This window comes from Psittacula echo (assembly GCF_963264785.1).
Source record: "Psittacula echo genome assembly, chromosome: 6".
NCBI classification, from domain to species: domain Eukaryota; kingdom Metazoa; phylum Chordata; class Aves; order Psittaciformes; family Psittacidae; genus Psittacula; species Psittacula echo.
The window spans coordinates 21969664-21997430 of record NC_137743.1 but is presented as its reverse complement, the minus strand read 5'-3'; the positions used below and the strand labels follow the sequence as shown (position 1 = coordinate 21997430).

Genomic DNA, 27767 nt, shown 5'->3' with positions numbered 1-27767 from the left:
TATTTTAACTGAATCAAAATGGCCCTGAGCTGCACAGAGAATGGTGGCATATTCTCTGCCAGAGTAGCTGAAGTCCTGTCTATATGCAGTGGATGCAGTTCCAAAACTGGTAGGATGTTGCTTTAGGGCATGATCAATGTGCAAGGCATTGGAGAGTGATCCAAGAGTTTTCTGTGCCTGTCTCTCTTCTCACCTCTGCCATTCACCTGATGATAATTTTAGCCAAGTCTCTTCACCTCTCTGTGCTGCTTCTTATGCTGCAAACTCTTTGGTGCAAGGGCACACTTAATACATTTTCGCGGTGCTTAGCATTAGATCAATACTGGTTGGACTCCTTCCAGGTGCTAGTGTAATATGTACTGTAGTAGAATCATGCAAATTAGTTTGAGTCCCACTTTATTTTTATCACAGGTATAAGTGATATCTTTTGTCCACCAAAGCAGGGAGGGGTGTGGACTGGGTGGATGGTTGTAGTTTATTTTTCATCTCTTAGGAAGTGCAGCTGGAGGCTTCTTGGTTGATGCCAGAGGCATTTACTCATTTGGACTTGTTAGCCTGAAAATGGGCCAGCCAGAAGGGCATTTGCTGTTAGTGCTTATTGCATTTAAATGAACTAAAATAATCTCAGAAGCTGCTGGGAGTTGCAAGCGAAAATAAAACCAAACCAAACAAAAAACAAACCAAACCAAACCAAACAAAAAAAAAAAAAAAGGCTACATAAATTAAGATAATTTTTCCCCACAGCTGCTGAGAGATTTATAACTCAACCTTCAATGCTGCCTACTGAGATCTCAGCCTATTACAGTCATCCGAAGCCTTTCACATTCCCTAGGTGACCTGTAGCTCATCAAGAAGTTTGTGCCATTTGTTGTTCCTTTGTTAAATTTTGTCTCTCCTGTCTGTTCTAACTGGAGGACTGGAATGTGAGCACCTTTAGAAGTGACAGAAGTAACACCACTAGAGTCACTCGTACCATGCTCAGACATGCCAGTGAAAGAAGAGTAAGAGTTGGTTTAGCTCTACTAATGGCAGAATAACTGATAAAGCAGGCCTTGCAACAAGCATGAACCTTCGCTGGGCAGTCAGAAATAAGTAACAGTTACACAGCAAAGCAAAAACTGATCAACGTGGAGCATTAACCTGAAGGGAGGAAGTTATCTGGGATGAGGTAGGCTAAACTACCTCACTGCTTTCACAGGTCTTGACTAAATATTACTGAGGTGATTTGCTCAAGAAAAAAGAAATGCAAATTCATTCTTTCTCCTTGAAGAGTTCCTAATCAGTGGCTGATGTTCCTGTCTCACCTGCACTTCGATAATGGGACAGAACTACCAGGCATGAGTAGTCTCATGGCTGAGCCATTTTTCAGCCACTCCCCAATATTGATAAAAATAAATATATAATGCCTCAGGGATTTATATTCTGCACTCTTCTACTCTTTTATTACCCTAATTTCTTTAGTGATTGGTAGCTGTGTGTTAAGCTGGATGATTAACACCTCCTACATGTAGGTTAGGGGGTTTTTCCCTTCACATTCTTTAAAGGTGAGAAAGTTTTATGCTTAAAATTCATGTTCTTTAGGTTTCATTTATTGACTAGCCTAAGAAATAACAACAGGTGATGAGTGACAAAACAGTGTTACTGAAAAGTTAGAGAGAACATTACATAGCAGCAGGCAAAATTAATTCATTTTGACACTTCAGGTGGGAACACATACACACTCACTCTGCTACCTGATCTGTGCACATGTGCCCCTGTGGTTTTATTCAGACATGAGCACACAGACGCTGATGTTCAAAATTCAGTGTAGAAAATTCACTGGAAAGTGATCATCTATCAAAATCCCAATCTTGAGAAGGAAGATAACAAACAAGTACAGTATCAGCAACATAAATGAGTCTCACAGAGAGACTCTCAGAATGCTGTTACATGCAAGCAGGCCCCTTCCATTACCTTCTGTCATTACCAACAGGTGACAGGATTATTAAATTCTTGTACTCCAGGGCTATGAAAAAGCTAGCACCTATCCTGCTCATAACATGCTTCCAACTCCAGCCATTCTCCCCTCCCTAAGAGCCTTCAAAGTGAGAAACAGCACCTTCATCTCTATGACATTGTTTGAGCTTTTGAACACTTTCTGCCATGTCTGATTCTCCATAAGGGTCCTAAGGCAGATGCCTCTCCTGAAACACAGTGCCTTCTAGGCTAGAGGGTGGTCATATATGACTGCATCCCCAGAGAACTATATTGTTGGAGAGAGTCTGTTATGAGACTCCTTGGCTTAGGAAGTGCCCAGAGCTCAGAGACTTACTAGCTGCAGTAAGATTGGACCAAGACAGTGTTATGAACACAAAAGTCTTCTCTGCTGTTACTTGCTGCTTTCCTACAGGGAGATTCAGAAATGCAAATCTCACCTGACAAGATAAAGGGAGGACATTAGGTCAAAAGAGAAAAATAATATAGGAACATGAAAGAGGCAAAGGTAAGATGTGTTGCTTGAACATTAGGAAATGTGATCTGCACTAAGACTGTCTGTTCTGAAAAAGCCCAAATTATATTCTTTGACAATGAAGTGACAACAGCCTCAATGGTCACCTAAAATGATACCCACCATTTCATCCAAGCCACACCTGAGCTTCTGCTAGAATGTTGCTTCAGTCACCTTGCACATGAGTTTCCCCTAATACCTACCTGAAACCTGTCCTCGCTCCCCACCTTCCCCTCCAGCCTGCTGCTCCTAAGTGCTGCGATCTTCTGCAACCTATTTCTTCACTTGTCTCCTTCCCTTAAAGGCCACCTACCCCAGGCCTGTATTCCTTTGGCTGTAAGGCATTATAGTCTCTTACCCACTCTTCCTGGTCCTGACGTTCAGATGTGATGCCCTTTTCCTTAGCTACTTGATCTGCTGTGTGAAGGCACCAGCTCACATTGACAGTCTCACTCTCAAACCAGGTGACTCAAATACTGCTCACAACATAGCTGTGACAGTGCTCACCAACCGCAGGTGTATTTATCTAGCTTAGTAGTTTGTACAACCCATGCTGAATGTCCCTGTCAATCCTAGAGCTGGCTAGGTTATTCAAGATGTTATCATCTACCTTAGGCTAGCACACAGTACCCTTGCTAACCCTACAGTACTCAGGGGCATTATGGCTTTTGAGGCAACACAGGATTTTGCTGTATGAGTATTTCTATAGTAAGTCCCAGACCCATACAACTGGAACATCCTTCTAAGTAGTTACAGCTTCTTTTCCCATTTTATTCTAAAAAATTAAGGACTGGCATGAAATCTTTCTGTGACTCTCCGTGGAGCTGAGCACACATGCTGCATACACAGAACTGGAACATGGCTGCTCTCGTTCCCACTTGCACTCAAAGAGCTTGCAGCATTTACTGTTCTCCCCATCAGGTGAAACTGAACCCCTTTCCTGCAGCATCCCCACTGAGTTTGTGGCCAAGGCCAGTTACCTGCTATCAGAGGCTGGCTGCTGGACTGCCCAAAGTGGGCACCATGATGAAGGAAGGCACTGTAGCAAGGCGTGGACGCATCGTCTGAAAGGGCCATGTGGAAGGGCTGAAGATCAGCCTGCCCAGAGCCGACCGGCGTGGTGGGGGTGAAAGGGGTGAGAGAGGCTCCATGAGGCTCTTGCTTTATACTGAGGGGAGAGGAGAGGTTTTCTGTGGTAGGGTAAGGGATGGACACAGACAGACAAAGGGAACAGGGGGAGGAAGAGGAGGGTGGGGAAGGGAGGAGAGGAAGAACAAAATGGGTAAATGAAAATGGAGTGGTTAAAATCTACAGGGAAATTAATTTAAAAAACAAAATAAAAATAAAAAGGTTAGGAGTAGATCAGAGGAGCCAGTGCTGAGACAACAGCAGTAAATGCACCCGGGGGCTAGGCTCTGACTGCAGGGGCAGCAGGAGATGAGGAGAATGGAGTGCAGTGGCAGATGGGTGGAATGGGATGCAGGAAAAGGAGAGGTGGGGGAGGGGACATGCAGGAGAGGAAGGACAGGAGGAAGCATAGGACTGGGAAGGAGAAGAACGCTCAGAAGCTTCTGTGCTCCCTTTCCTGCTGCTTTCTCTCGTGGGCCAAGGGCATGTGACGATGCTACACTTGCACAGTTTGACTTAGGGAATTATGCTGCTCTGTCTCTTCCAGGCCAGGAGAGCAGCATTATTATGAGCACCTATTAAACAGGGTGCTGTGGATAATGGCCAAAGCTTCTCAAGCCAAACTCCATAAAAGCTTTGACAAAAAAGGTGTAGCTGAAGTTTGAGGTGGTTAAAGTAAGAATAGGACTGTGTAACTTATAGGTGGGTAGGGAGATCAATCAATTAATCTTGTTCACAGTGACACACTTTGGAGTTTTAACCATAAAAGCTGTCAGTACTGACTCTGGTTCTTCCCACAGTATAGTGTTGCCAGACAGATACCTTGACAGAGAGATATAATGGAGAAGAGGAAACATGTGAGACTTATAAAAGGTCTTATTTATATTGTTGTTTGCATTGGACCTCCATTTTTGACGTACAGATTTGAATAGGCACAATAGATACAGGTTTGCAACTGCTCCTAACTTGGCAGCCAAGAAAGAGGCTTAGGAATTGGAGAGCTCAGTGACCTAAAGCATGGATACTCCAGAACACCCACTGTGGTTGAGTCAGCGGTTATATAGTCCTGTATTTGAACACCTGAACACAAAGTATGGATGATATGATCCGATCCCATCCAAATTGTCTAGCAAACCCTCCACCCTCAGGTAAACAAATTACAGTCAATAAAGAAAAGTCATCTCTCTGCCATGATGACAAGTGTTGCTGCCAGTGGCCTATGAAATAAGTTAGTTCTGGTGATTTTGATTTATACAGAGAAATATAAATGTGACATATAATTAGGTCATAAATCTGACTTCATTAATGTAGAACTGGCTTAATTAACTCTAGGCACCTTATTGTGAGGCTGCAGTGCTCACCTAGACAATAAAGGGCTGGGCAGTTTCTATCTGCGAATGCTCTTTATCCTGAGGCATTTGTTTCCTAAAGGTTTGCTACCTGGCAAAAGTGATAGTTTGCCATCTGTGTTCTCCTCCAAGTACCTCTTAACCAGAATGGTCAGCAAAGGTCTCTGATCACTGAGATGCCTTTGCAGCAGAGACATATGTTCATGGTTCAGATGATTGGGAAGGATCAGTCCTTGCGAAAAGGTGCACAGTTCCTCTTTATTTAGTTCACTTGCATGAAGCCTCTGGTATGATAAGTAAGGATTTTAATTTCTTTTCGCTTTTTGCTGTAGGAAGCTCTGTTTGGCAAAGACTTTTTGTGGTGGATATGGGGGATAGAAGCTGGAGTATCTGGTTCTTGTTGCACAGTTAATTAAAAACGCCAGAGTAAACAGCACATTGGCACCCAGCTTCTGCTTTTTACACCAATATACTCTCCTACAGTCCTACCAGTGAGGCTTCACATGCTGGTCTCTGTAGATGAAGAACCCACAGGCTATTTTTCTCCTGCATTCTCTGTCATCAGATGGCAAGGACTGCACAGATTTACCTTCAAGACAGACAGGCAGAGTCACCACCAGCAGCCTAGGAGTGCTGAAGCCTTTATCCAAATAATGCTGATACTAGATAATTTGGATGAATGGATCTATCTGCGGGCAGGGGGGCAAAAGTTCCCCTGGCTTTCAGGGGTTGCAGGTGGAGTGGTATTTTTCAAGGAAGTCATAGCTAAATAAACTAGGGATACTATGGTCCTGGGTGTTTTCCAGGCTCCTTTTTCATCTCTCTGTGTTGTGCAAGAGGGCAAAGGTGTGGGAGCCTCTGGGCAGGAAAGGGCAGGGAAGGAGATGGACACAGGAAGGGTGGGTGGGCAGAAGCAAGAGGTGCTATGGGCAGAGGTTAATCCTGTTTGCACAGCCCTCAGGCTCACTGGGTTTCCTAGTCCCTCCCCTGCTTTATTTCTCTTTTAAAGCATGGAATTTTCAGCTATAATCCTTCCTAAACCACAGCATTTTTCAGGCGCTCTGTGTAAGTGAAACCATAATCTCTGGTAAAACAGACTGCTTAAGCTGCTGTAGCATTAGGCCAATCTGATCCAGCCCCTGGATTTCCGTTCTGCCCAGCCACCACGGAGAGGATTTCAGCCTGAAAGACTTTCTAAAGCCCTTGCAATGGGAACAACAGTGCTAGGCCTTGCCTTGCAAAGCTGAGAAGGGTTAAGGGACCAGGAGCTATTTGTCCCAGTGTTGTGAGGCTGTTAAAGCCCCTGTCGGGCTCATGGCAGAGATGAGTCCAGCCCTTTCTTGAACACATCAAGGCTTATGAAGAAAAATTCCTCGCACCTTCTACAGGCAGCACCACTTACTCAGTGAGGGGGGATAAAGAAGTCAACAGTAACATGGCAAAGAGACTGGGACACAATAACGCTAAACACTCTTCCCTCTAAGAGTAGTGGAGAGTAGGGGAGGATAAGGTCAGACAGCAAATGATTGCACAACCGAAACTCAGACTTTTATGTGTCTATTTGTCTATCTGTCCATCTTTCTCTCTGTGCTCTGCAACTGCACAGTCATAACTTATATCCCATGTATCTTTACTGGGGAATGACATTTACCATTTTTTACTCTTTTGTTGTCCAACTCTCCCCTGGCTAAAAGCCCCTGAATTCTGTCTCCCATATAACTCCTGCCACTGCTATGTTGGAATAATTGCCCCAGCAGTGAATTATAGCTCCAAAGTGTGTCAGTGTAGACGACATCAATTGATTGATCTATCTATCCACCTGTGAATGGCACAGTTCCATTTTTCATTTTAACCACCTCAGACTTCAGCTGCACCTTTTTGTTTTCACTTCTGTTTTTTTCCATTCTCTAATTCTTTCATACTTTTGAATTTGCCCATTTTTCTCCCAAGTCTTGCTGGTTCTAGCAAGCTGAGGAGCAGTGCTGTGCTGGCTTGTCTGTGTCTTGGGGTGCATCCCTCAGTAAGGCTGCATCAGGGAACCCCAGAGTATCTGTCAGTGTCTTATTCTTAAGGCTGGAATACCAATCTGTAACATAATGAGGATGGAATGAGTTTGCAACCCCTTTCCAAAGCAGCAGAAATCTATTCCTATCCCAGGTTCCTTTCTTCTTCTAAATGTCAAACAATATCCTTGTATATAAGTGACAATAAAATACCACTCAATGTCATGGGGGAGAAAATTTGAAAGGGGCAGGAGGGTGGGGATATAGCTGGAAACATAGCAGAGGACTGTGTCTTTTGTGCATCTCCTACTCCTCTCTTTCTGACTGTACTTGCTGAGTTATGGCTGTTTTCCTTCCTTTCTAACCCTCTCCTCTTTTATTCTGGCGGAGAGCTAGAACTGGTGATCTCTGGCCTAAATTCCCCCTGCAAATGAAGGGATTTTGGCCAGACAGACTGAGAGGAAGATTCACAGCTTTGGGTTCCTACAGAGACTCGTCTCAGCTTTTATTGTGCTCTCTGCTGCTGCTCAAGGGAAGGGAAGGGAAGCAGGGGGGGGTTGCAGGACTAGATAAGCTGCTTGTTTTTCATCGATGACTTCCTGGACAATAAGCTACCTGCATCCAGTAAACCTGCATCTTTCAGTAAACAAAGAATATCAAGATGGCACATCCCTGCATAAGGGATGGCTTGTACACACCCACTTAACAACACTGCTCACCATCTTGACAGTGGTTAGTGTTCTTCATCTTTTCCTGGTGTAGCTATCAACTATTTGCATGCCCCAGCACCTCACTCTTTAGAACACTTATCCATACAGCATCCCATAAGCATCAGTGTTTTATCCACGAGGAAGTGAACCCAGAGAAGACGTGCCTATGTTCATGTAGGAACCCTGTGCCAAAGCTGAATCTTATCTCAGGTGTTTTGAATCCTATGCTTGTACCCACCATTGAAACATCTTTCTCCTTATTTGCGTTCTCCATTTCTTAGAAAAGTTTCATTAGGGCAAACAGAATATGACTGGCTCTTTAGCATTCATAAAGTGGTGAGTTTATGCTAGAGCCATTGGAGCCATGATGAGAATATCCCACATGAGAATCTTGTCTCAAATCCTAGATGTCATGCAAAAGACCACAACCACGGACTGACACAGCGTATCTTTCACTTTTGCTTTCTGTCATGTCAGAAGAACCACTTTTTCTCTCTTTTCTTAGTTTTCTAGCTTTTCTTTTGCAAAAGCATTATGCAAGTTGCACTGAAGATAAAGATCTTCCCTTTTTTTTTCTTCCTTTCTCTGTGATCATAACAGAACTTTGCTAGAACTGAAAAGTGTATAAAGACTAATCTACTTCTCATCGTACCTTTCTTGTCTTTTCTTTGTATTCCTGCTGACTGGAGAATGAGTCTTGCATGTTCAGGTTTATTTTCTGTTTCTGTACAGATCCATCCACATTCTTAGCCCAATACTTTACTTGTGGGTTGTTGAAGAACATGTTTAAAGAAACAAACTTGGATTGCTTTCCCCTGAGAGTCAAAACTGTTGTGACATCACTGATGGCAAGTTCTGAAATCTCTTTGCCCCATTTTTTATACAACTGAATTCATAAACCTAGATTTTGTGTCTGATCTAACTTAAGATGAGATCTGTCTTAACTGCTGCTCTCCAGGTAAACTGACCTGCTAAGTCTGTGTGTTACTTTAGAGAGAAAAGCTTTATACTCTTCGTACAGAGTAAAACATGGAGCTTCCAGTAGACTTGTAGTCTGGGCTCATTCTTTGAGGCTAAGTTGAGTGCTGTTAATCACTCGAGAACTCCACTAAATTCAGCTTCAAATGGCTCTACATACATTTCTTTGCAATGGAACTAATGAAGAAAGATGTACTTTAAAGTTGGGGGGTTGGGGATGTGCAATTTGTGTAGTTGGCAGAGAGGTTCAGCTGAGTTCATATTGTTGTCCTCTTTCTTGAATCCCAGCCCATCAGGTTGGGCAACTACTTCCTGCCTTAAACTGTAGCATATGCTTATTCCTTGGTGGGTTGGAACTTGAATGTTACCTCTTAAAGAAGCTGCTTTTGAAATATATGCTGGGAAATGTAGTTAGAACACAGTAGTTTTTCACACAGTCCTCATTACAGGTATATCTCCAAGGATTCATCACAATGATATTCCACTGATCATAAGGTAGGATAGATCTTTCCAGTTAGCCCATAGTAATCCTAAATCTACAAAGAAGGGCCAAAGATTGCCACAAGGTCTCCATTTCTCTGAAAGGCTGCAGTGGGCAGTTTCAATGGTACAAGCAGCTGGCCTGGTTAAATCCAGTATAGCTAATGAAGATCAAAAGTTATTAACATCTGCTGACAGGTGCTGCTTAGCTCAGATATAAAGCACAGTCTTTTCTCTTAGTGGGCAAAATTCTACATCACACAAATTTTCATCACAGCCATACTCACTGGATCCCTCATTTAGCATCAAAAGAAAAGGCAAAAACTGAATTGTTGGGAAAACGATAAAGTTATTTTCTCTAAAAGAGTCACTTTTGTCTGGCAGCGAAATGTGTGGCAGCCTGCAGTCCTGTCCCTGTGCTGAGGGAAATCAGACTGGGAATGCCAATTGACTGCTATTGTCATTACATGACATTATTGTAATTCACTGCTATTTTTCGTTTAAATGCTAATTTAAGGAAGGCGAAGACATTATTTCTTTCAGGCCCGTCCATTTCTGAGTTCCTCACTTCGATATGCCTTTGAAGCCTGCAAGCTGCCTTCTTCAGCATCATAAAGTTATTATCAGTGAAACTTCCACTGGATGCATGGAAATAGTTTATGTGATTCCTTTCCCCTCCCACTATTCCTGTTTGTTCTAGGGATCATTCATCTGACCATCTATCACCCTCAGCCATTTGGTCTTGGGAAAGAGTAGTAACACCTTTTGCCTTCCCAAATTCCATGACTAGATAAGAAGATACTATCTCTTCTTAGGGATGGGAAACAGTTGATGAAATTTGGAGGTCCTGCAGACTTCTACTTTTGCCAGTTCCTCATCTTAAATAGAGGAGAGGCTTGCTCACAGAAAATAACCTCCTTCATTTTGATGAGGCAGGACAGTAACAGCCTTGTAGCAGCCACAAGAACTATTATCATATTCCATTTTCACAGCACTGGGGCATCCAGAGACATGCCCAACAGGCTGATGGACTGCTGGCAGCTACAGGTCTGCATCTGCAGGATTTGCCATCACCAAAGCCAATCTGGGGCCCCTAGCAGTTTGTTTAAGAGGTTTTCTTAAGCCAGCTCAGTCAAGTCCTGATCAGGGCCGTTGCTCACTGATGTCAGAAGCTAAACTAGATTGGAGCGAGACAGCATAGTGATATAAGTCCAACTGAATGTAATGATTGATTTTAATCATGATTTAAAACAGCAAGCTGGATCAACTTGGTTTACCTTTGCTCTATGAGGCTGTTTTCTAAAAGGTTGAATTTTATGGGTGGTAACAAATATTTTTGACAAATACAAACTTTACACTGAACATGGTTATTTCAGTTTATGCTAAGTAGATGAACTGCATCTGTGCACGTTTATTCAAGCAATTATGGTGCTTAATATAATTTGTCTTTACATATTATAATATGAGAAAATAGTGAATGATGAGTTCATATTATTATTATTTTATTAGATTATTAACTTTTTACTTGTGATCTGTGTCAAGTTATATTTGGATGAAAATTAGAATTAAATTTAAAACAGTTTTTGTAATTATTCATGCCAATTAAATAAAATGACCACAAGTTCCTGACTTCCTAAACATACTGGAAGAGAAAAAGCAAGCTTTTCTAAGAAGGTTGCTTTAAAAATGACTTATTAAATGAAGGAAAGGGGAATATATAAAGAGGAATTTGAACTGATTTCAAAATCTGATTTTGGAACTAATAGGTCTCATCCTTTCACACCAAGCTTAATTCACTCACTGACAGAGGAAACAAATGCTCCTGCTTTTTCAAATCCTAGTTTGTTTCTTACTTTTGAATGACCTGGTTATTGAACTGAACAAAATTCTCTTTGTTCACTCACGAAGCTGAAATGAAGGAAATAATATCTTTTCACCTTGCAGGAGGCTGAAGTTCTCCAAAGGTTGTTTATCATTTCAGAAAAACTTTGGATCCAGGTTTGGAGCCAGTGATTTCCCCGTCCTTAGCATCACAACTTTCACAGAAATCAGGTGCTGATTAAGTACTATTTTTGTATGTCTTTCATACAGAAAGTAGCCTTTATGTTAGTAATTCTGAGGGGGTTTTTTTGCATACATTCATGTATGAATTAAAAAAATTAACTTAAACTGAAAAAAATCTGACCCCATGCCAGAGAGCGAGGTCTGGAGGAAAGTGAGATTGATGGGGTTTGTGCTTTGTTGGTGCCTTTTTTTGATGCATTGTGAGTTGTCATCAGGACTTCTCACCCTGGATGATATTTGTTGCTTTAGAGAAAAATTTGTTTCCCAGAAGGAAAGAAATATTTTCTATACAGGACATGGTAGCTGCTTTGGTGGGTGGTGATGATTTTAAAAGTAGCCTATTCCTGTTAATAGGTGCTAACCATAGAACAGAAGCACTCAGAAACCTCCTCACATGAGGAGAAGGGGATACCTACTCCCATTTCAGTCAATGGTGGAAGTTCCTGAAGTGCTTTGTTTGCACGGTTTTTCTTGGGCTTGTCTTTTACCTTCTCTTTGTAGATCTCACTGACTGTAGTGGGCTGGCAAACAAGATCTGTTTAGTTAAATGTGCTAGGATTTAATTAAGGGAAGTTTTTCTTTACCTTTTTGTAATTTTACGATCCATCTAGTAGGTAAATCCTCCCCTTTAGTAGTCTGTTAATAAGCAAGTTTCAAACCATACATTTAAAGTCCATTGTGTTTTATTTCCCGTAGTTGCTCTCTGTTGAGCAACTTTTGGGCTAGATAATTGAGTTGGAACTCTGCTGCCAAACTTTTAATCTAAATCCCTGGAACTCAGAACCTGTTTTGAAGACACCTCACTTCTTCCATGCACGCCTGTTCCAAAATATGTGACTTCTGATGGTGCTTATAGAAGGATCTTAACCTTTGTTCTCAAAGGATTCAAAGCTTCTGTGAACAACCTTGTGCCTTTAGAGGACTCCTGTTGCCAGTGTCAAAATCTTAAGGTTCTCCTCCTCTCACCTCTTGGGTGTTAGCTACTGAGTACCTTCCAGACTCAAAGATCTGTGGAAACTGCTGAATAAAAAGAAAGCTATTGAAGTTTTCTGTATTTACTTAGCCCTGTGTAGATTTATATTCGGGCCTGGGCTGTTCACCTTCTATAGAAATAATTAAAGAAGAACATCTCTGAACAACAGAGTTCTTGTCTTAGTGTTCAACTGCATGTACTCGCCTTATCTTGGAATGTTCAGGCTTGGATTTTTACTTCTAGGAAATCTGATTGGTGTCCAAAGGTGCTGTCCAAGAAACTGTCAAGGGTCTACACCAGTCTATCTATAATGGCAGTGCAACATCAAGGCAAGATGTAGCTGGTCTACTGAGCTTTATGTGATCGAAGAAGTGAGGTGGTGCTCTCAGGCAGCTCTTAAGAGCTTTCTCTCTTTGATACTTCACAAGGAAGTTGAAAATTTGTACATTGCTCTGTATGAAGCACAGCGGGAGCATGTTTCCTAGCCTAGTTCCCAGCTAACCCCTAAGTGTCAGTTTGTTCACGCGAATTCTCTGCAGAGCCTTAATGGGGAGAAATAAAGATGACCTGTCTGCTCCATAATAAACAAATGTTTTTGTTTACTTGCTTTAGGAAGCGTGAGTAATAAATGGACCATCTATGGTGTGTTAGAATAATCATGTGAAAGGGAGTATTTGATATTGGCAGCACTGGGCAAGGCTGTGCTATATGTAAGTGTGGTGCTAAGCTGTGTGTTGAATAGATGCCAGGACTTTGAGGAAGACCTTCCTGCACGTTGGGGAGGTGGCTGCCTGTTTTGCAGCATTTCTAGCTTGTCAGTTCTAGGGAGCTCACAGACAGATCAAGGGACTTCGGCAACATCTATACTTAACTATCTCACTGCATTCCAAGATTTTAAGGAAGGACTTTCTCTGAAGGCTTCACAGAGGGCAAGAATCCAGTGCTGGACAGCTTTGCTTTGGAAAGAGCTAGTGAGACTTTTTTTCTGTCTGGGGAGACTGAGCTGGAAAGACTTTCTTATAGACTGAGGCTAAATTTGTATCCTAAAGTGACTGCGCATGGAGTTTGTACTCTGCATGGGTAGACTTGTTTCACATTTGTTTCAGATACCACCTGGGTTCACAGACTGCTCTGGGACAAGAATAAAGAGGCATTTCAAAGATGATACTATAGCAGCAAAACAGGCAGCCAGCAGTTCAGTACTAGCTATTACTCCAATATCCCTTCTTGGGAGAGGGATCTGGGTGACAGCAAAGAAATCTGCCTGCTCCCAGCCTCTTCCTGAATTTCCTGGCTGGGGTAGATCAGGAGGCAGCACTGAGTTCCTCAGCATTCTGATCCTGAAAGCATTGCCCAGCCCCACAGCAAACATATAATGAATCATTCATCTTTAATAGATTATGCAAATTGAGGATATCAGGTCAATGAAGATCAATAACTGCAACCATTTAATTGCCAGCAAAAACATTTTAAGAATGAGCATTATCTGAAGTCCTTTCTTGGGTAATGGCACCATTAATCCAAACATTGGATTCTGGCCTAAGTGTAGAGGAAAAAATCTCTGCTCCTCTTCCCCTTCTGCCTTCCAGGGTGTTGAGGGGTTTTTCTCCCCTTTCCATTTCCAGTTTCTGAGTTTCCCCATCATTACCACCAGTGAACAGCTCCCAACACTAATAGTTTTGCTTTTGTTACTCTGCACTGATTGAAATGTCGCATACAGATTGAGATGTTAGTGCTAAGTTGCCACCTGGGAACGTCAAGCTGGGTCTGAAATGAACTTTTCTCACTCTTGGATCCAGATGGATCAGATGGGGATGTTCTTGAGCTGAGCTGGGAGTGCTGCAGGAAACAGAGTGGGAAAGGCACAGGGTGGGGAGACATGAAGAAGATTTTCTGTCTCAGCCCAGAGTGTCTTCTGTGAGGCCCAATCTGTCTCCTGCTGTCCCCTTGTGAGAGTCTTGTCCAAAGCTTGTTCAGTGTCCCAGGCCTTCAGGAATTCTGCTCCTATTATTAACAGGCTAGAATGCACCATCTTTACTTAGTCAGAAGGACTAAAAAGAATTATTTTAATGCCCCTCTGAATCTTAAACTGATTTTAGGCGCCTCACCTTCACATCCAGCTATGGGGATCTGCCTGCCATGAAGGAAGGACAGTACTGCTCTCCTACTGGCTTTGCCCTCTGTAGACAATAAAGTTTTCCTGTAAGAGATGGAGATCTACTAAATAGTAGATTGGTGCCAGCTGAGTTTTGTCTTGCATATGCAAATGCAAATATAACGGAAGGTGGAACAATTTTGCCACAGCTAAGTAATTTTTTTCTGGTTGGCTAAGAAACTACATGGCTACAAGGATCCTGGATCAAGTCTGATAGCAGGAAAAGCCATGAAAGCCTGGGGATGTCACACTTTCTGGACACTCCCTAAATATGCGGTTCACCATCCTGTGGTTCTCCGTGATATTTTGCAGACCACACACTGGATCTTCTCTGTATTTGGGGTAACTGTTACTGATGCCCAGTCCCAAAGTTCCTGGTAGCCAAAAGTTGCGTGCAACAATATGCCTTTGTTAAGTGTTTGTTGAACTATGAATGACTGCCTGCCTTGCCTTTGAACTGCTTTGACCAGAGGAGGTATTAGCTGGGGCTTATGGAAGAAAATGTTGAGATACAAACTCCAGTGCTCTTGATTCTTTGCCATCAGAGAACAACTTTTTGGCCAAGAGGTAACAGTTCCTTCCCTTGCTTACAGGACTTTCACCTCTTTGTCATGAGTTATTTGTCAGCTTACACCATGAGTTTTCCAAAGGGGCCAAAGCAGCTGTAGGAAAAGGGGGATATACGAAGGAGGGCAAGTCACTCAGGCCTTGCCAGATGCTTTAGCTACCCAGGAGGAGATGTACAGTCTATGGTAGCTGTGTCAGCAGGGACAAGTGGCAACTAAAATCTCAGAAGAAGGTCTGTGGCACCAGAATGTCTCCTCAGAGCTGTAAACATGTACAGGGCAGGCAGTCTAACACCTGTACCAGGATGGCATGCTTGTGGCCTCAGGACAGCCCTGTGCTGCCCAGGCCTTGCATGTGACACCAGAAAAGAGCAGCTGCTGCAGAAATTGCTTTCTCCTTCTGTGTATCCCAATTCCTCTGCTGTCATGCACTTGCTCTCATTTCCTACTCTTCCAGGCACACCTGAGTTTAATGTCCCCACATGTGAGGGAAGGGGGGAAGGCTGTGAACGGCTGCTGTTGGCAAAAGAAATTTGTATGCCACTTATATATAACATCCCCTGAGGTATATGGGGGATGAGTGACTCATGGGCTTGAGGAAGAGGGACTTTAGCAGTCACCATTCAGCAGACCTCAGTATTTATTTTGCAAATACGCCTTCCAAATGCCAGTGCTGAATAAAACTTCAGTTATTATTTCTTCCAAAACCAAGTTCAGATCATGGGTGAGCCACAACCCTCTTGTTCTCAGACACAAAGGAAAAATTCACAGTGCTTATTTGGACATATCTGTCCTCCACCAACATCCATCCCTAAGCCCCATCTGGGTACACAAGTTCCCAATGCACGCCTGGGTTTGCCTGCCTTTGGGTCACACGTCTAGGTGTACCCGAAACTGCCAATACTCTGAATGTCAAGTTTCTCTTTAGCCCTTATGTCCTCCACAGTCTTTCTGTCTATTTCCATGTTTGCCACAGAGGGATATCTTGCATTAGCAGAAAAAGCAGAAGCTAATGGTGATGAGGGAAATTAAAAAGCTTGGTTCTGCTGTTTGGTCAGGCAGCTTACCGGTCACCACAGGATACGTCTGGGGTCCTGACACATTTGTCCCCAGGTCTGGGTTAGCAGAGGTGGATAGACTTGATTTGACTTCATCGAGACCAGGGGTCAGAGCTGGGAGGGAGTACTCATTACCCTGGGGAAGAGAGGAGAAAGACAGCTTGCTATTGATGCACCAGGAGAATGGGAAGGGTGTACAGATGGGGGGGAGGAAGAGGAGAGATGCAAACCCCTGCACAGATGGAAGAGGAGGAGGAGGAGGAAACAGAGAAGATGAAGTGACAAGAGGGTTGTGAGGGGCTCTTGGGATGAACTATCCCACCCATCAGTGTGCTGCTGTGAAGGGGAACAGGAGTGAGGGATCCTGCTTGTTATGTGTGGTATGCCCGAGCCCTCGTTCAGTGCTGTGGAGGTGGCTGCCTGTGCCAGTCCAGGGGAGAAGAAAGGGGAAATCCATGTCCTCTCCTCTTGGCTGAGCCGGGAGGTGTTTGCCCTGGTGACAAGAACTGCAGTGACGTGACTGGAGCAGGCAGGGTGTACGAAGCAGCCAGTGTTGGCCCACTGTAGCCAGGCTGTCTGCAGAGTCCTCTGCCTCCCCTCCACTGCTACCTCTATCCTAGCTCTTTAAAACCAAACAAAGAAGCCTCATCCCCTGCCTCTGTCACTCTGTGCAGTGGGGTATGAAATTGGGGAGGGGGGAGCCACATGGCTAACAGAAGGGTGGGAGGGGGAGAGCCATTGAATCTAAAACGGTGTCCTGTCCGAAAGGCTCTGGTAATTGCCTTTTTATTGTGGCAGCCTCTGGACCAGACGCAGGAGCTGGGAAGACCAGGAAGGCTACAAAACAGCAGGAAAAGTTGCTCTGATTAATATTACGTTAAATTAAATCTGATTTTCTGCTCTTTCTGCTCCGTTTTTTTCCATGCGCTTCCCCAGCACCCTCCCCACATCTCCCCCTCCTGCAGCGGGCTCCCCACACGCTGCCCCCTCCCCGCCCCTGTCCCTGCTTGGCTAGGACTGCCTAGTCATTTCCAATTCCTTCTTGTATTGATCTTCCTGTAGAAATCAGTTTTGTAATTAGCTGCAAATTAGGCCTTCTACTGGGGGTGAGCCTGCCCCCTGATTTATCACCAGAGTAATTCGCTGTGATCGGAGAGAAATTAAAATGAACTCAATTAGGCTTCGGATTTGCTTTATGGGCCCTGCTCAGAGTTTCAGGGGGAAAAATGACTGTGCTGGTGCTTAATAGTCTAATGAAAGTAAATAAAGGTTATTCATTGTAATAAACCCAGGGACTCTGGGATGAAGGGAGTCCACAGCCAGCCTCTCCTTCTCTTCCTTTGTTGGTTTATGGCTTGGGGCGGTTTAAAAAGACTTTTGATTTTCATTTTATTAAGACAAACAGCTTTTGGGATAAAAGGCCAAGGGGAGCGAGGGAGTAAGGGAAAGGGGGGCAGAGCTGCAGAAGTGCAGAAAACTAGGTTGGAGATGGGATCAGTCTCAGCTCTGGGCCATAAAGGAAAATGCTCCATTAAAGCCCAACCCTGTGACTCACTGGTCCCCAATGTCATACAAGAGTGCAGGAGTTTCCAAGCAGGGCTGTGTGCCAGTGAACATGCACGGCAGTGTTTGCATGGTCATGGCAAGAACACACCCAGGTGTGTGTGCAGAGGGAAAGGCAGACATGGGGATTTAGGGAGAGCACAGTGTGCACGTATATGGCAAGTTCACAAGAGGAGGTAGAGCTCATATATACACATGCATCAGCACAGTGATATATTTAGAACTAGGAGGTGTTGTAAAATGTAGATGTGATGTATGTGCAATTACAGGTTAGGGTGAGAACAAGGGGTGAAGAGGGAGAGAGTGTTTTCGGTGAGGGAATCTCCCTGCCATCATGCCTATGGGTGCCTGTCAGTCCCCATACCAGGCTAGGCCCTCACCTGCTCAGATTTGATGTGTTCTGATGTTTGAAAGACGTCAGGGTAAGAAGGACGCTCAAAAACTCGATCTAAAGCTTCCAGCTGCTGCTGGGTGAAAGTGTCGCCTCGAAGGTGCTTCCGCAAACTGTCCACGCTGCTCTGGGAATCTCCGTTGGGAACTGAGCCCTCGGATACATCTGCAGGGCACAGAGAAAACAGGGAGTTAGCACCACCCTGGCCTGGATCAGAAAGGGATGCAGGACAAGGAGAGAGTGGGAAAAAGCGGGCCTTCCACCTCCACCCAGGGAGCTGTGCCACTCCTGTGGGAAGAGGGGGCTGCAGGGACCAGAGGGAAGCCCCCTTCTGTCTGCTGGGGCAGCCGACCTGCTCCCGTGGGCTCTGTGGGACTCTGCTGCCCAGGATGAGTGAGACTGTGGAGAATGGAGCTCAGCTCAGAGATGGGTTTCAGTTCCAGTGATTTTCCGTGTTAAAAATTGCCAGATCTTCATTGCTGAGCATAAAATGGGAGCAAAGCACAGCGATTAGCATCGCTAGAGAAGGCTACTGGAGAGGCAGCTCACAGAGAAACGAGAGAGCTGAGGATGGACCTGTACTGGAGAGGGCTGAGGAAGCCTGGAATTGAAAGAGGGCTCTCTTAGAGCTTGGAAGGGAGTCAGCCTCTATTGTAGCTCCCCAGTCCCAATTGAAGTTGTATCGTCTCATAGCCCAGGTAATGGGCACCTAGGGTATAAAGGGGTCATCTCATTCTCTCATCCCCCTCAAGTAACACAAATGATCCTGTTTCTGACTCCACATTTCACCAGAGACAAGTCTCTCTCTGTGGAGTGTCTGTCCCATCCAGCATACGTTGGTTTCTGTTATGATCTCTATCCCATTCTCCTGTGTGTAGCTCATGATTTATCACAACCCATATCTCTGTTATAAAATTCCCTCCAAAATGAGATTGAATCTTTGTCTCTGTCAGTCCCCCTTCCTATCCAAACTGAATTATTGTATTACAAAATCTAGTCCTATTCAGTAAGAATTGGCCTTCCTGGTGTTACTTTGTCCTTACTAGGAAAAAAGCCTTTTTCTGGTAGAAGTCTTGCATCTCTGTTCCTGCAATAGCCCTCTGACACAGTCCAATCTTAGTGCAGTGCTTCCTGCCATGTTCCAGGTGTCTCTCTCTATTGTGCCACACCATGCCTCTTACAGCCCACTTAACCCCTCCTATGTGAGTCCATTATAAATGCCCAAAGCGAATCTTTCCCTGTGATAAACCATCTTATCATCCACCTGGTTTTGTTGGGGTTTTTTTTCCCTGTTATCCCCCACCTCAAATGAGGTACATTTGTCTCAGTTATAACCCCTTTTTATCTGAAATGAGTGAGTCTTCTGCTATTAGCATCTGTCACATCCAAGGTGAGTCTGTCTTTTATAAACTCCTGTCCCAGCTGAAGTGAATCTTCCTTTGTCATAATCCCTCATCTCATCTGAGGCAAGTCTGCTCATTATAATCTTCCCCAACTGTGCTGAGTATCTTTCTGCTGTCACCTCTCAGCCTAACTTTGGTGAGACTGGTTATAATCACCTATCTCATCCATGCTGATATACCTCCATACCCTCCATGCTGAATCTCTACCTACTGTGCTTCATCAGGCACAAGTCTGACTGTCTTATCACCCTTTCCAACCTAAGATCAGGTTCTCAATCTGTCGCTGTGATTACCTGCCCCGTTTTCCACTATTATTCCTTATACTTCAGCCTTCCTTGGTGGCTTTCATTCTGTGAATCTCAGAAACTTGCTGTCTGTCATGACAGTGGTTGAGGGACCTGTATAGATCTTTCCCCTCCTTCATGCAGTTGTGAGATGCTCATGGGCACATGATGCTCCCAGGAGCCTGGAGTGGCATTCACTGTGCAACAGCCAGAACCATGCCACTCTGCCACTTCATCTTTTAGCTTGTGGATGGTGCCAAGGGGTATTTTCCTGGCACAGTAATGCCTGACTGGTGGCCCAGAGTTATAACTGAGCCTGCTGCCTTCTGGCTATGAGATATATCCGTTTATAGGTGATTATATGATATGATATAATCAATAGTACATTATATACAGTAACGTAGTACAGTACCACTCGCAAGACCATAGAAAATATTACATATTGATTTGTCCCAGCCAGCAGCCTTCCCTTGAACAGCCTCTTCTCTTTTTCCTTTCCACTAGCCAGAGCAGAGCTGTTCACTGGCACTGATCCCTGGCATTTTGTCCTCTCCTCAGGCATATTTGCATGAGGGAAAATTCTCAAGTTCCTGAAAGCTGGAGTTCGTGACAGATTCAACTAAGAGAAAACAAAGCAAAGACCAGGCTTGGTGGACTGCACTCTGTGTGTGTCAGTGCAGTTTTTGTTGTTTAGATGGACTGGGTTGTTACTGCAGGGAGTGGCTTTCTGAAGGATTAGGGTAGCTCAAGACTCATGCTCCCAACTCAAGTAGGAGCTTCCCTCTGGTCCTCCCTGCAGAAAGCTGGCACAGAACAACTGGGTCTAGGCTTGGGGAAAAAACCAAGTGTTTCTGAATCAATCCTTATTGCAACCTGTCTGCAGCCTGTGAAGCTCTTTGTCTTTGAGGATTTTTCCATGTGTGTCAGTCAGTGTGAATGACTGTGCACACCACGATGCTAATACACGTGGGTGTTTTTGAAGTAGATCATTGTTCTTGTATTCTTTAGGTTCTGCAACACTGTACATGCCTGAGCAGCCATTTGTCCACGGCGATTGGTTTAGGCTATATTTGATTTTCCAGAAAGGCAGCTCTACAACATGCATGGTGTTTGGTGTGAGAGGACGGGTGCTCACTTTTCCAGTCAAACTTCTGTTGATCATCATTAAACCGGATTTTACCGCAGTGCATTGCCCTGGGTGGTTACACAGGTTAGTGCATACATGCACATGTGTGTCCAGTTCCTGTCTGCCTGCAAAGCCCTGTGCACGTGTGTCTCCCGGGTGTGCACAGGCCATGCCTTTGTGTGAAGAAGCTGAAACCACAGCTTTCCCAAGCCGCTGTAGGAGTCTCTTTTCCTTCATTTATTCAGGGGCCCTTCAGTTCTTGACAAATCTGTCACTCTAAATTTGCGAGAGATTATGGTGCTCTCTCCCCAGCACGGAGAGAGGTGATATATGATATCTGCTGCCCCTATTGATTGCCTGATCTGGTGGCAGAGGGCTGGCGAAATGAACTTGAAATGAACATCATGCCTCAACTCATTGTGCGTATAATACACTACTTAATCCCACATTTTTGAGCCGCTATGGAATTCAATTGATCAATCATGTCCCTCTGATAGTACTGTTTTAGGGGTTATTGCTGCTCTGCTCACTGACCTTTCTATTTATTTATTTATTTGTGTCAGCTTATGTGTGTGTGCGTAAGTGCATGTGTGTATTTGGGAAACTCAGGACCAGCTGATAAGAAAAGACCTGTGTAGTCAGTGGAATTAAAAGGAAGGGATGAAGGGAGGAGAAGTGGAAGGAACAGGGTTAGATAAGAAATCAGAATGATCAAAGCAAGCAAATAGATAGGGAATGATAGGGAGAGGTGGAAAAGTTGTAAGGAGAAAGGCAATGCTTTAGGTGGTAGCTCTGGATGGGTAGGGGGGGGCTCTGCTATGGCCTGGGCTTTAAAATCTACAAAAGAAGATAAACTTTTGACTGAGGTCTATAGGCTGCCTCACAATAGACCTTGTCTGAACAGCTTGCAGTAGTATTGGACTTCGTAATGGTAGGGTACACAAATCCCAAACTTCACAGAGCAATAATATGAGCTCTGCATATGGATTTTACTTAGGAAGCAGAAAAAGTTTCACACAGATGATCCTGAAAGACAGGATATATATCTTGTGTTGCTAACACTGAGACGTTCACAGTCACAGATCATTATATTTTCTTCTAAACCAAAGGATTGTAAATCCCCTGTTTTTGTTTTCTGGTGTCAAAACCTGTAGAGGATGCATTTTCATTCTTTCCCTGAAACTGCAAGGGACAGACACTTATATCTGGTTTTAGATAAAAACTGCAGTTCACATCTCAGCATATGACTGTGAGCTGGACTATCAGGAGAAGTCTCAAATATCATAATACACAAAATATGGGAGCTGACAACTGAGTGGATTTGAGCAAAGGTGGCAGTAAGGAGCAGAGAAGACTTTGGGGAAGAGATGGTGTCCATCAAATGGCTGTGGATGACAGTGAAGGGGGGTTCACATGGAAAATTTGGGTTGGGAAAGACAAGCAGATCCCATGAAGAATGCCACTGAGATGGGCAACAGTCACTTCAGCTGATGAAGAACAGTGCTAGGAGTAAAAGCTTAAGTCATGGGGATTTGCCAAGAAAGCTGTCGTTGAAGGGTTGCTGTGGTGAAGCAAGGCTTCAGCTGCAGGATGAGTCTACGGATGCCATCTAAGTAAACGTGCTACTAGTGCTATTAGGTACCATCACCATCTTTCCCAGTTCCCTTTTACTGTCAAGGGAAACTCTGTGGTACTGTGACACAGGGACACGTTTCTCTTAAATCAGAAGCGTCTCAACAAACAGCTTGAGAGATGAACCATGGCCTCAGTCACTGCGTCCCTTACAAGAGCACACAGTTGCTATCAGCGTGATCAGGACTGGCCTTGTGCATGTGACAGGAAACATCTCTCCTCCCAAGGGGCTGCCAAAGGAGAGCACACAGCTCATGTTCAGTGTAAACCTTCGACACAAGACACAGAAATGCTCCACGGGTGTCACAGAAGTATCCTGACAGATTACAAGGAAATGCTGTGCCAGAGGACACAGGAACAACCTGAACTACATCTGAGATGGGGAATATGCCTGTTAAATACCTACAAACCAAAGTCTCCATCATGTACATGTAGCACAAAGCAGCATAGTACAGTTACTTCCCTGGCTACAGGTAACAGAGAGGACCCTTGCTCAGGGTGGGATGTGGCCATCTCAACAAATAATTCAGAAGTATTGATGATACAGGAAGACCTTTGTGGCACAGAAACATGTAGGAAGATGATGAGCTGTGCAGCTGGCACACAAACATGGAGCTACAGTTCTCTTTTGGGGCAGGGGCTATTACAATCCCCATGACATCTCTGCCTGCTGCCTTGTAGGGCCCCAGTCTCAGCTGGGGCCTTGCAGCACTATCAGTAAAAATCACAGTCATAATAAAAGCAAATGTGACTGGCATGAGAACTGCCAGGCAGGTGACACAGCAGAACCCATCTAATTGTCAAAGCCTCCAAGGGAAATGCATCCGTCTAACGCAGCGATGCTGAGCTGGCTGCTGCAGTGCCATCCCTCTGTGCCAGGGAGACAACCCTGTCCTCTCCTGCAGCCCACCTTTGTCACTGTCCCGGCTGCGGTGCAGCCCTGTCCCACTTTCTGGGCACTCACGGCTATGTGTGCTGCCCTTTCCCAAGTCACCCTTTGTGTTAAGACTGCTCTTTTCCTTTATCCGATTTCCCTTCTCTGTTTTTCCCCTCTGATGTTTTCTCATGTCCCCATGCAGCCCAGGCCTGTCAGGCAGCTTTCCTGGCTGTCCCAGGGGGCCTTTCCCTGCACCGCCAGTTGTTGCAGTTTCAAACTCAATTGTTCTCCTCGGTACTGAGGCAAATGGAGTCATTAATTACCTTCTATCGGCTGGGCCGAGTTCAGAACGCGATCGATAGCCAGTGCTTGTTATTCACGGCAGCCAGCCCTGTGCAGACCCTCACACTGCATTCGGCACAGGTCCAGCCGGGAGCCCAGTGCTATCAGATCTGGGCTTCAGACCCTGGCATCAAGCTCCTGCTGGGAATAGCAGACCTCCTGCATCCCTGCCTGAGCTGACCCCAACCAAGGCAGAGATCAAGGAGAAAGACCTGGCTGAGGGAGCTGATCACACATTTTCAGAAGTGTCTGGTACTGGTGTCCTGGTCTGCACAAGCTGACCCAGTCTGGTTGTCACAATGTTTCTAGAGACTCCGTTTGCATCCTCAACGATTATTAAACTAATACTGTACTCCCCACACGAGGGACAAGGGCAAGCACTGGCAGCCTTAATCTGGAGATCTTTTCACCTGTGCAACTTTCTTGCCCTACTCAGTAGGGTTTGGAAGAGGAAGGCTGTAAAATTTGATTTACATTTCCTTCCAGAAGACATTTTGCAGCCCATTTTGCAGCATGAAAGAAAGTGTCATCTCCAGATGGGTCAGTTCTGTAGTTCAGCATGTAGTAATGCTGCAAGAATTGGCAGGGCTTTGATTGTGGTAACTGAATGGGGAGGAGAAAGATGAACCTTGAATTCAAATGGAAAGGATCCCAAATGAGTGCAGGATATTGATGACAGAGCATGGAAGGGGCTGGCAAGGTTCAGCAGTGCATAGAGAAGGAGTGTTATCAGGGATCTATATTGTGGTAGTGAAAGAAGATACAGTTCAAGTTCAGGTTATTTACCGTATCCTGAAGAAATAGCTATAGTGGGAGACGAATGCTGGAGTAATATCACCTCAAGGAAGTATATCTGCCGTCGTGAACTCTACAGTTGTTCAGATTCCTGTGTCCATTTGCCTCAAGGGAATCTGCAAGCCTGATTTTGAGTATGCTAACTGATGATATTGTGCTGGTCATTGTGTCTCTGTAATTTAAGTGTGTCAGCAGCACATGGACTGTGTGTATTTGTTACTTACATGCTCAGGCTCGGAGCAGAAAGGCTCAGAAACAAAGGGATTTTACGTTTTGAAATGATGGTATAGCTCCGATGAGTAATTGGTGAGCAAGGCAGGCTGCTCATGCAGGGAAGTGAGCGTGCCTGACCGAGGAGTGTGATGTGTGCTGGAGCCTGACAGCTGGGGTCTGCAGTGCTTTTAACACAGGGGTTGTGTATGACAGAGCACCTCAGATGAAGCAGGAATGGGCAGTGCAGCTTTAAATGCAGGGCTTACATGAGCAAAACGGCAATGCTCAATGAGAATGTAAATGAAATGAATTGTGTGTGCAAATGTGTAATGAAGTGTGTACTCAGATCTGTCTTGGATTATCATGGGAGCATACAAAGTGCACTTAAGGAAACGAGTGTGTGTATGCGTATGAAAATCATATGTATTTACTACAGCATCTGATTGCAAATTCAGCCCAGAGCATCTGGGAAACTAAGTCTGAACAGATTTAGGTTTGTGTGTCAGGTTTTGTATGTCCAGCCTTACTGAATATATCAGTCAAGGCCTTTCCAGGTGTTAGGATGCAACCAGCTGCCTCAGAGGTGTGTGCAGCATGTACTACTTACAGCATGTATGGGTGTACAGATGAGGTGTGGGTTTGGGTAGTCTAAGCTGGTGGCTTCTGTGCAAGCAGTCAGCACAGCTTTGTGACCTTTGGGTAAGCTGGAGGTGAGTGGACATACTCTGCTCTCAGCCAGGTTGTTGGAGATACGCAATTTCCTTACCTCAGAAGAGGCACTGGGGATTTATACCATTGTAATGAGGGACAGAGTGTAGGTCCCGTATCTCTTGCTAGCACTATCAGGCTTGGCTGTTAGCCAGATAGAGATGCAGCTGCCTCCAGCACCCAATACACTTGCTTTGGTCATGTTGGCAGAGTAGCAAGCAGCACTGTCATACAGCGGGCCAGATCCTCTAGTTAGTGTAAATCTGTAAGTCTCTTGCATTTAGTGATTATACTGATTTACACATCATGAAAGTTATCAGAAGGGTTACCCTGATTTGTGCTGTCATCGTGTCTGCAGCACTGCCTTTAGTACAGAGCCCTCAGGGAGAGCTGCTGCCGCAGGGAAGCGGGGCACCAGGAGCTGTGCTGTTCCCTCTGCCAGGGCAAAAGATGTTCTTAGCGTCACTGGCATGACTTAGCTCTCACCTCTCATTTTCCTAAGCCCATTTGTTGGGGAGCTACTTCTTGGCAGAATCCCCCTTGGTGAGCACGTAAAAAAGAGTGGCCTTTGTTAGCTCCAAAGGACAGAAGCAATGCAAAAAATTACATCGCATGCAGGCCTAACTATGCTTGTTTAGAGAAACTGCTTGCATTTATGAAGTCTTTGGTGCGGAAAGCAGGGTTGCAAATGACTGCATCAGAGCGACAGTAAAGGCCATTAATTTCCTGTTATGTTTTCCTGTGTTGGGGGCTTTATTAATTTAATTTTACACTGTCGAACAACAGCGAGCGCTGACACCGCCACACTCGGAGGGTTTTCTTCCCTCTCAAGCAGTGCTTTGCCTGACATGCAAATCAACACTGCTATGAGGGCCACTAGAGACAAGGGAGGGAGCACAGAGCTGGGCAGTCCCTATCCAGACCCATATCCTAGTTTCTGGAAGATCCTTGAGGTTCCAGTGGAGCACACTGGCACCTGAGAGGCCACCAGTGCTAGGGCTCAGCAGAACTGGATCAGGCCATGGACACCTCTAATGCACTGTCTAGAAAATATGAATTCCTACGAGGCTCCATTGGCGTGGTCCCCCACTAACATGCCTCTTAATACCTCCTTTGCTACATTTCCCTTGCTCTAGACTTCCCCTTCCTTTCATTCTGCCTTATTTTCCCCTCATACACTCTTTTACTTTAACCTCACAAGTCAAAGAAGGCTGTGCCTGCCCCTCAGCCAGATGCTAGTGAATCATGTTATTGGAATCTCTTCTGAGTCAGCACTAAACCAGTGCTCAAGCAGAGTGTTTTTAGAGCTGCCATTTTTGACGTGCCATAAAACAAAGGGTCCAATCATTCAGAGTCATTAAAATTCCCATGGCATTTTTTGCAAGAGTGCAGACATTAACCTGGCTGTCCTGAACAAAATCCAGCCTGAGTGATTACCCACAGCATATCTTAATTCTCCTGTGGTTTCATTTGGACATGGCACAGCAAAATTTCACAGTTGATGCTCTGTATTGTTCAACATCTGCCGTGGTCCATGTGAGAGTCAGCCACATTTCAGTGGTACATGAGATCTTAAGAATGGGAAGGTTAATAAACAATGTATGGTACAGGATAGGTAATTGCAGAATGCCATGCAATGGAAGAGCTACCGGCTTGCAATATGCAGCAGTCTGCTCAGACTGCCACCATGCTAACTCTTTTTTTTTGCATGCACAGTCCTGTAATAATTGTAAATCATTAATAGAGCATTTTGGCATCTTTCTGCATGAGCTCATGAAAAGACCCTTATTGGTAAATGAGTTAACCTATACTGATATGACCTCTGTAAGATGTGTGTTGGAGATGTGTTCCAAATTGTAAGAGGTGGTCCCCAAACAGGAGGGGGCCCAGTCGTGGCTAGCAATCAGCTTCACAAACAAGAAGCTGTGCAGAGAAGGGCTGTAAGTGTCTTTGAGGATTAGCTAGGGGAGGTTTTGGTTTTTTTGTTTTTTAATTTGCTTGGATGTGGTAAAGTTGTCCCAAACTCAAGTTCTGATCTGCTTGCAAAGTCAACTCTTCTGTTCAAGGCCTACCTCTTCCTATACTAGATGCCAAAATGTAAAGCAAAAAACAACAGCTCCTTTGGGAAACCAAGCATGGAAGTGTACCTGTCCTTCATAACAGCGTTTTCTAAAGCATCTAAGGGAGGACTAGAAGACACTCAAGACTTGATGGACATTTCATACACAATGACCACCTCTTTAAGGTTTAATCAGACAACTACAAACCTGTTGCCGTGCAGATCCCCTAGCTGTAAAGCAGAATAACATCTCTGAGCTCCCAGAGAAGGCAGAGCCAGTGAGAGAAAGAAATCCTGACCTACTCCACATCTAACTGGAAATATTGATACCCATGACCTAGCTCCTGTTCTGGCACCATACCCCTGTGTGTTTTCCCATAGCTGTTGACCTGTGCGGGAAGAGGACTTTGTACCTTGAACCT

At 44.6% G+C, this 27767-nt stretch overlaps 1 protein-coding gene across 2 annotated transcripts in view; it reads right to left on the bottom strand.

Moving 5' to 3' along the window:
- The window catches only part of PAX2 (paired box 2), an 85998-nt gene that overhangs the window by 9464 nt on the left and 48767 nt on the right, over nt 1–27767 (bottom strand). For both annotated transcript variants that reach the window (XM_080622087.1, XM_080622086.1), the window contains exons 6-7: nt 17896–18071; nt 15962–16088 (exon numbers count right to left, since the gene is read on the bottom strand). In XM_080622087.1, the coding sequence (XP_080478213.1) occupies nt 15962–16088; nt 17896–18071 (303 nt within the window). The remainder of the gene's footprint in view (nt 1–15961; nt 16089–17895; nt 18072–27767) is intronic.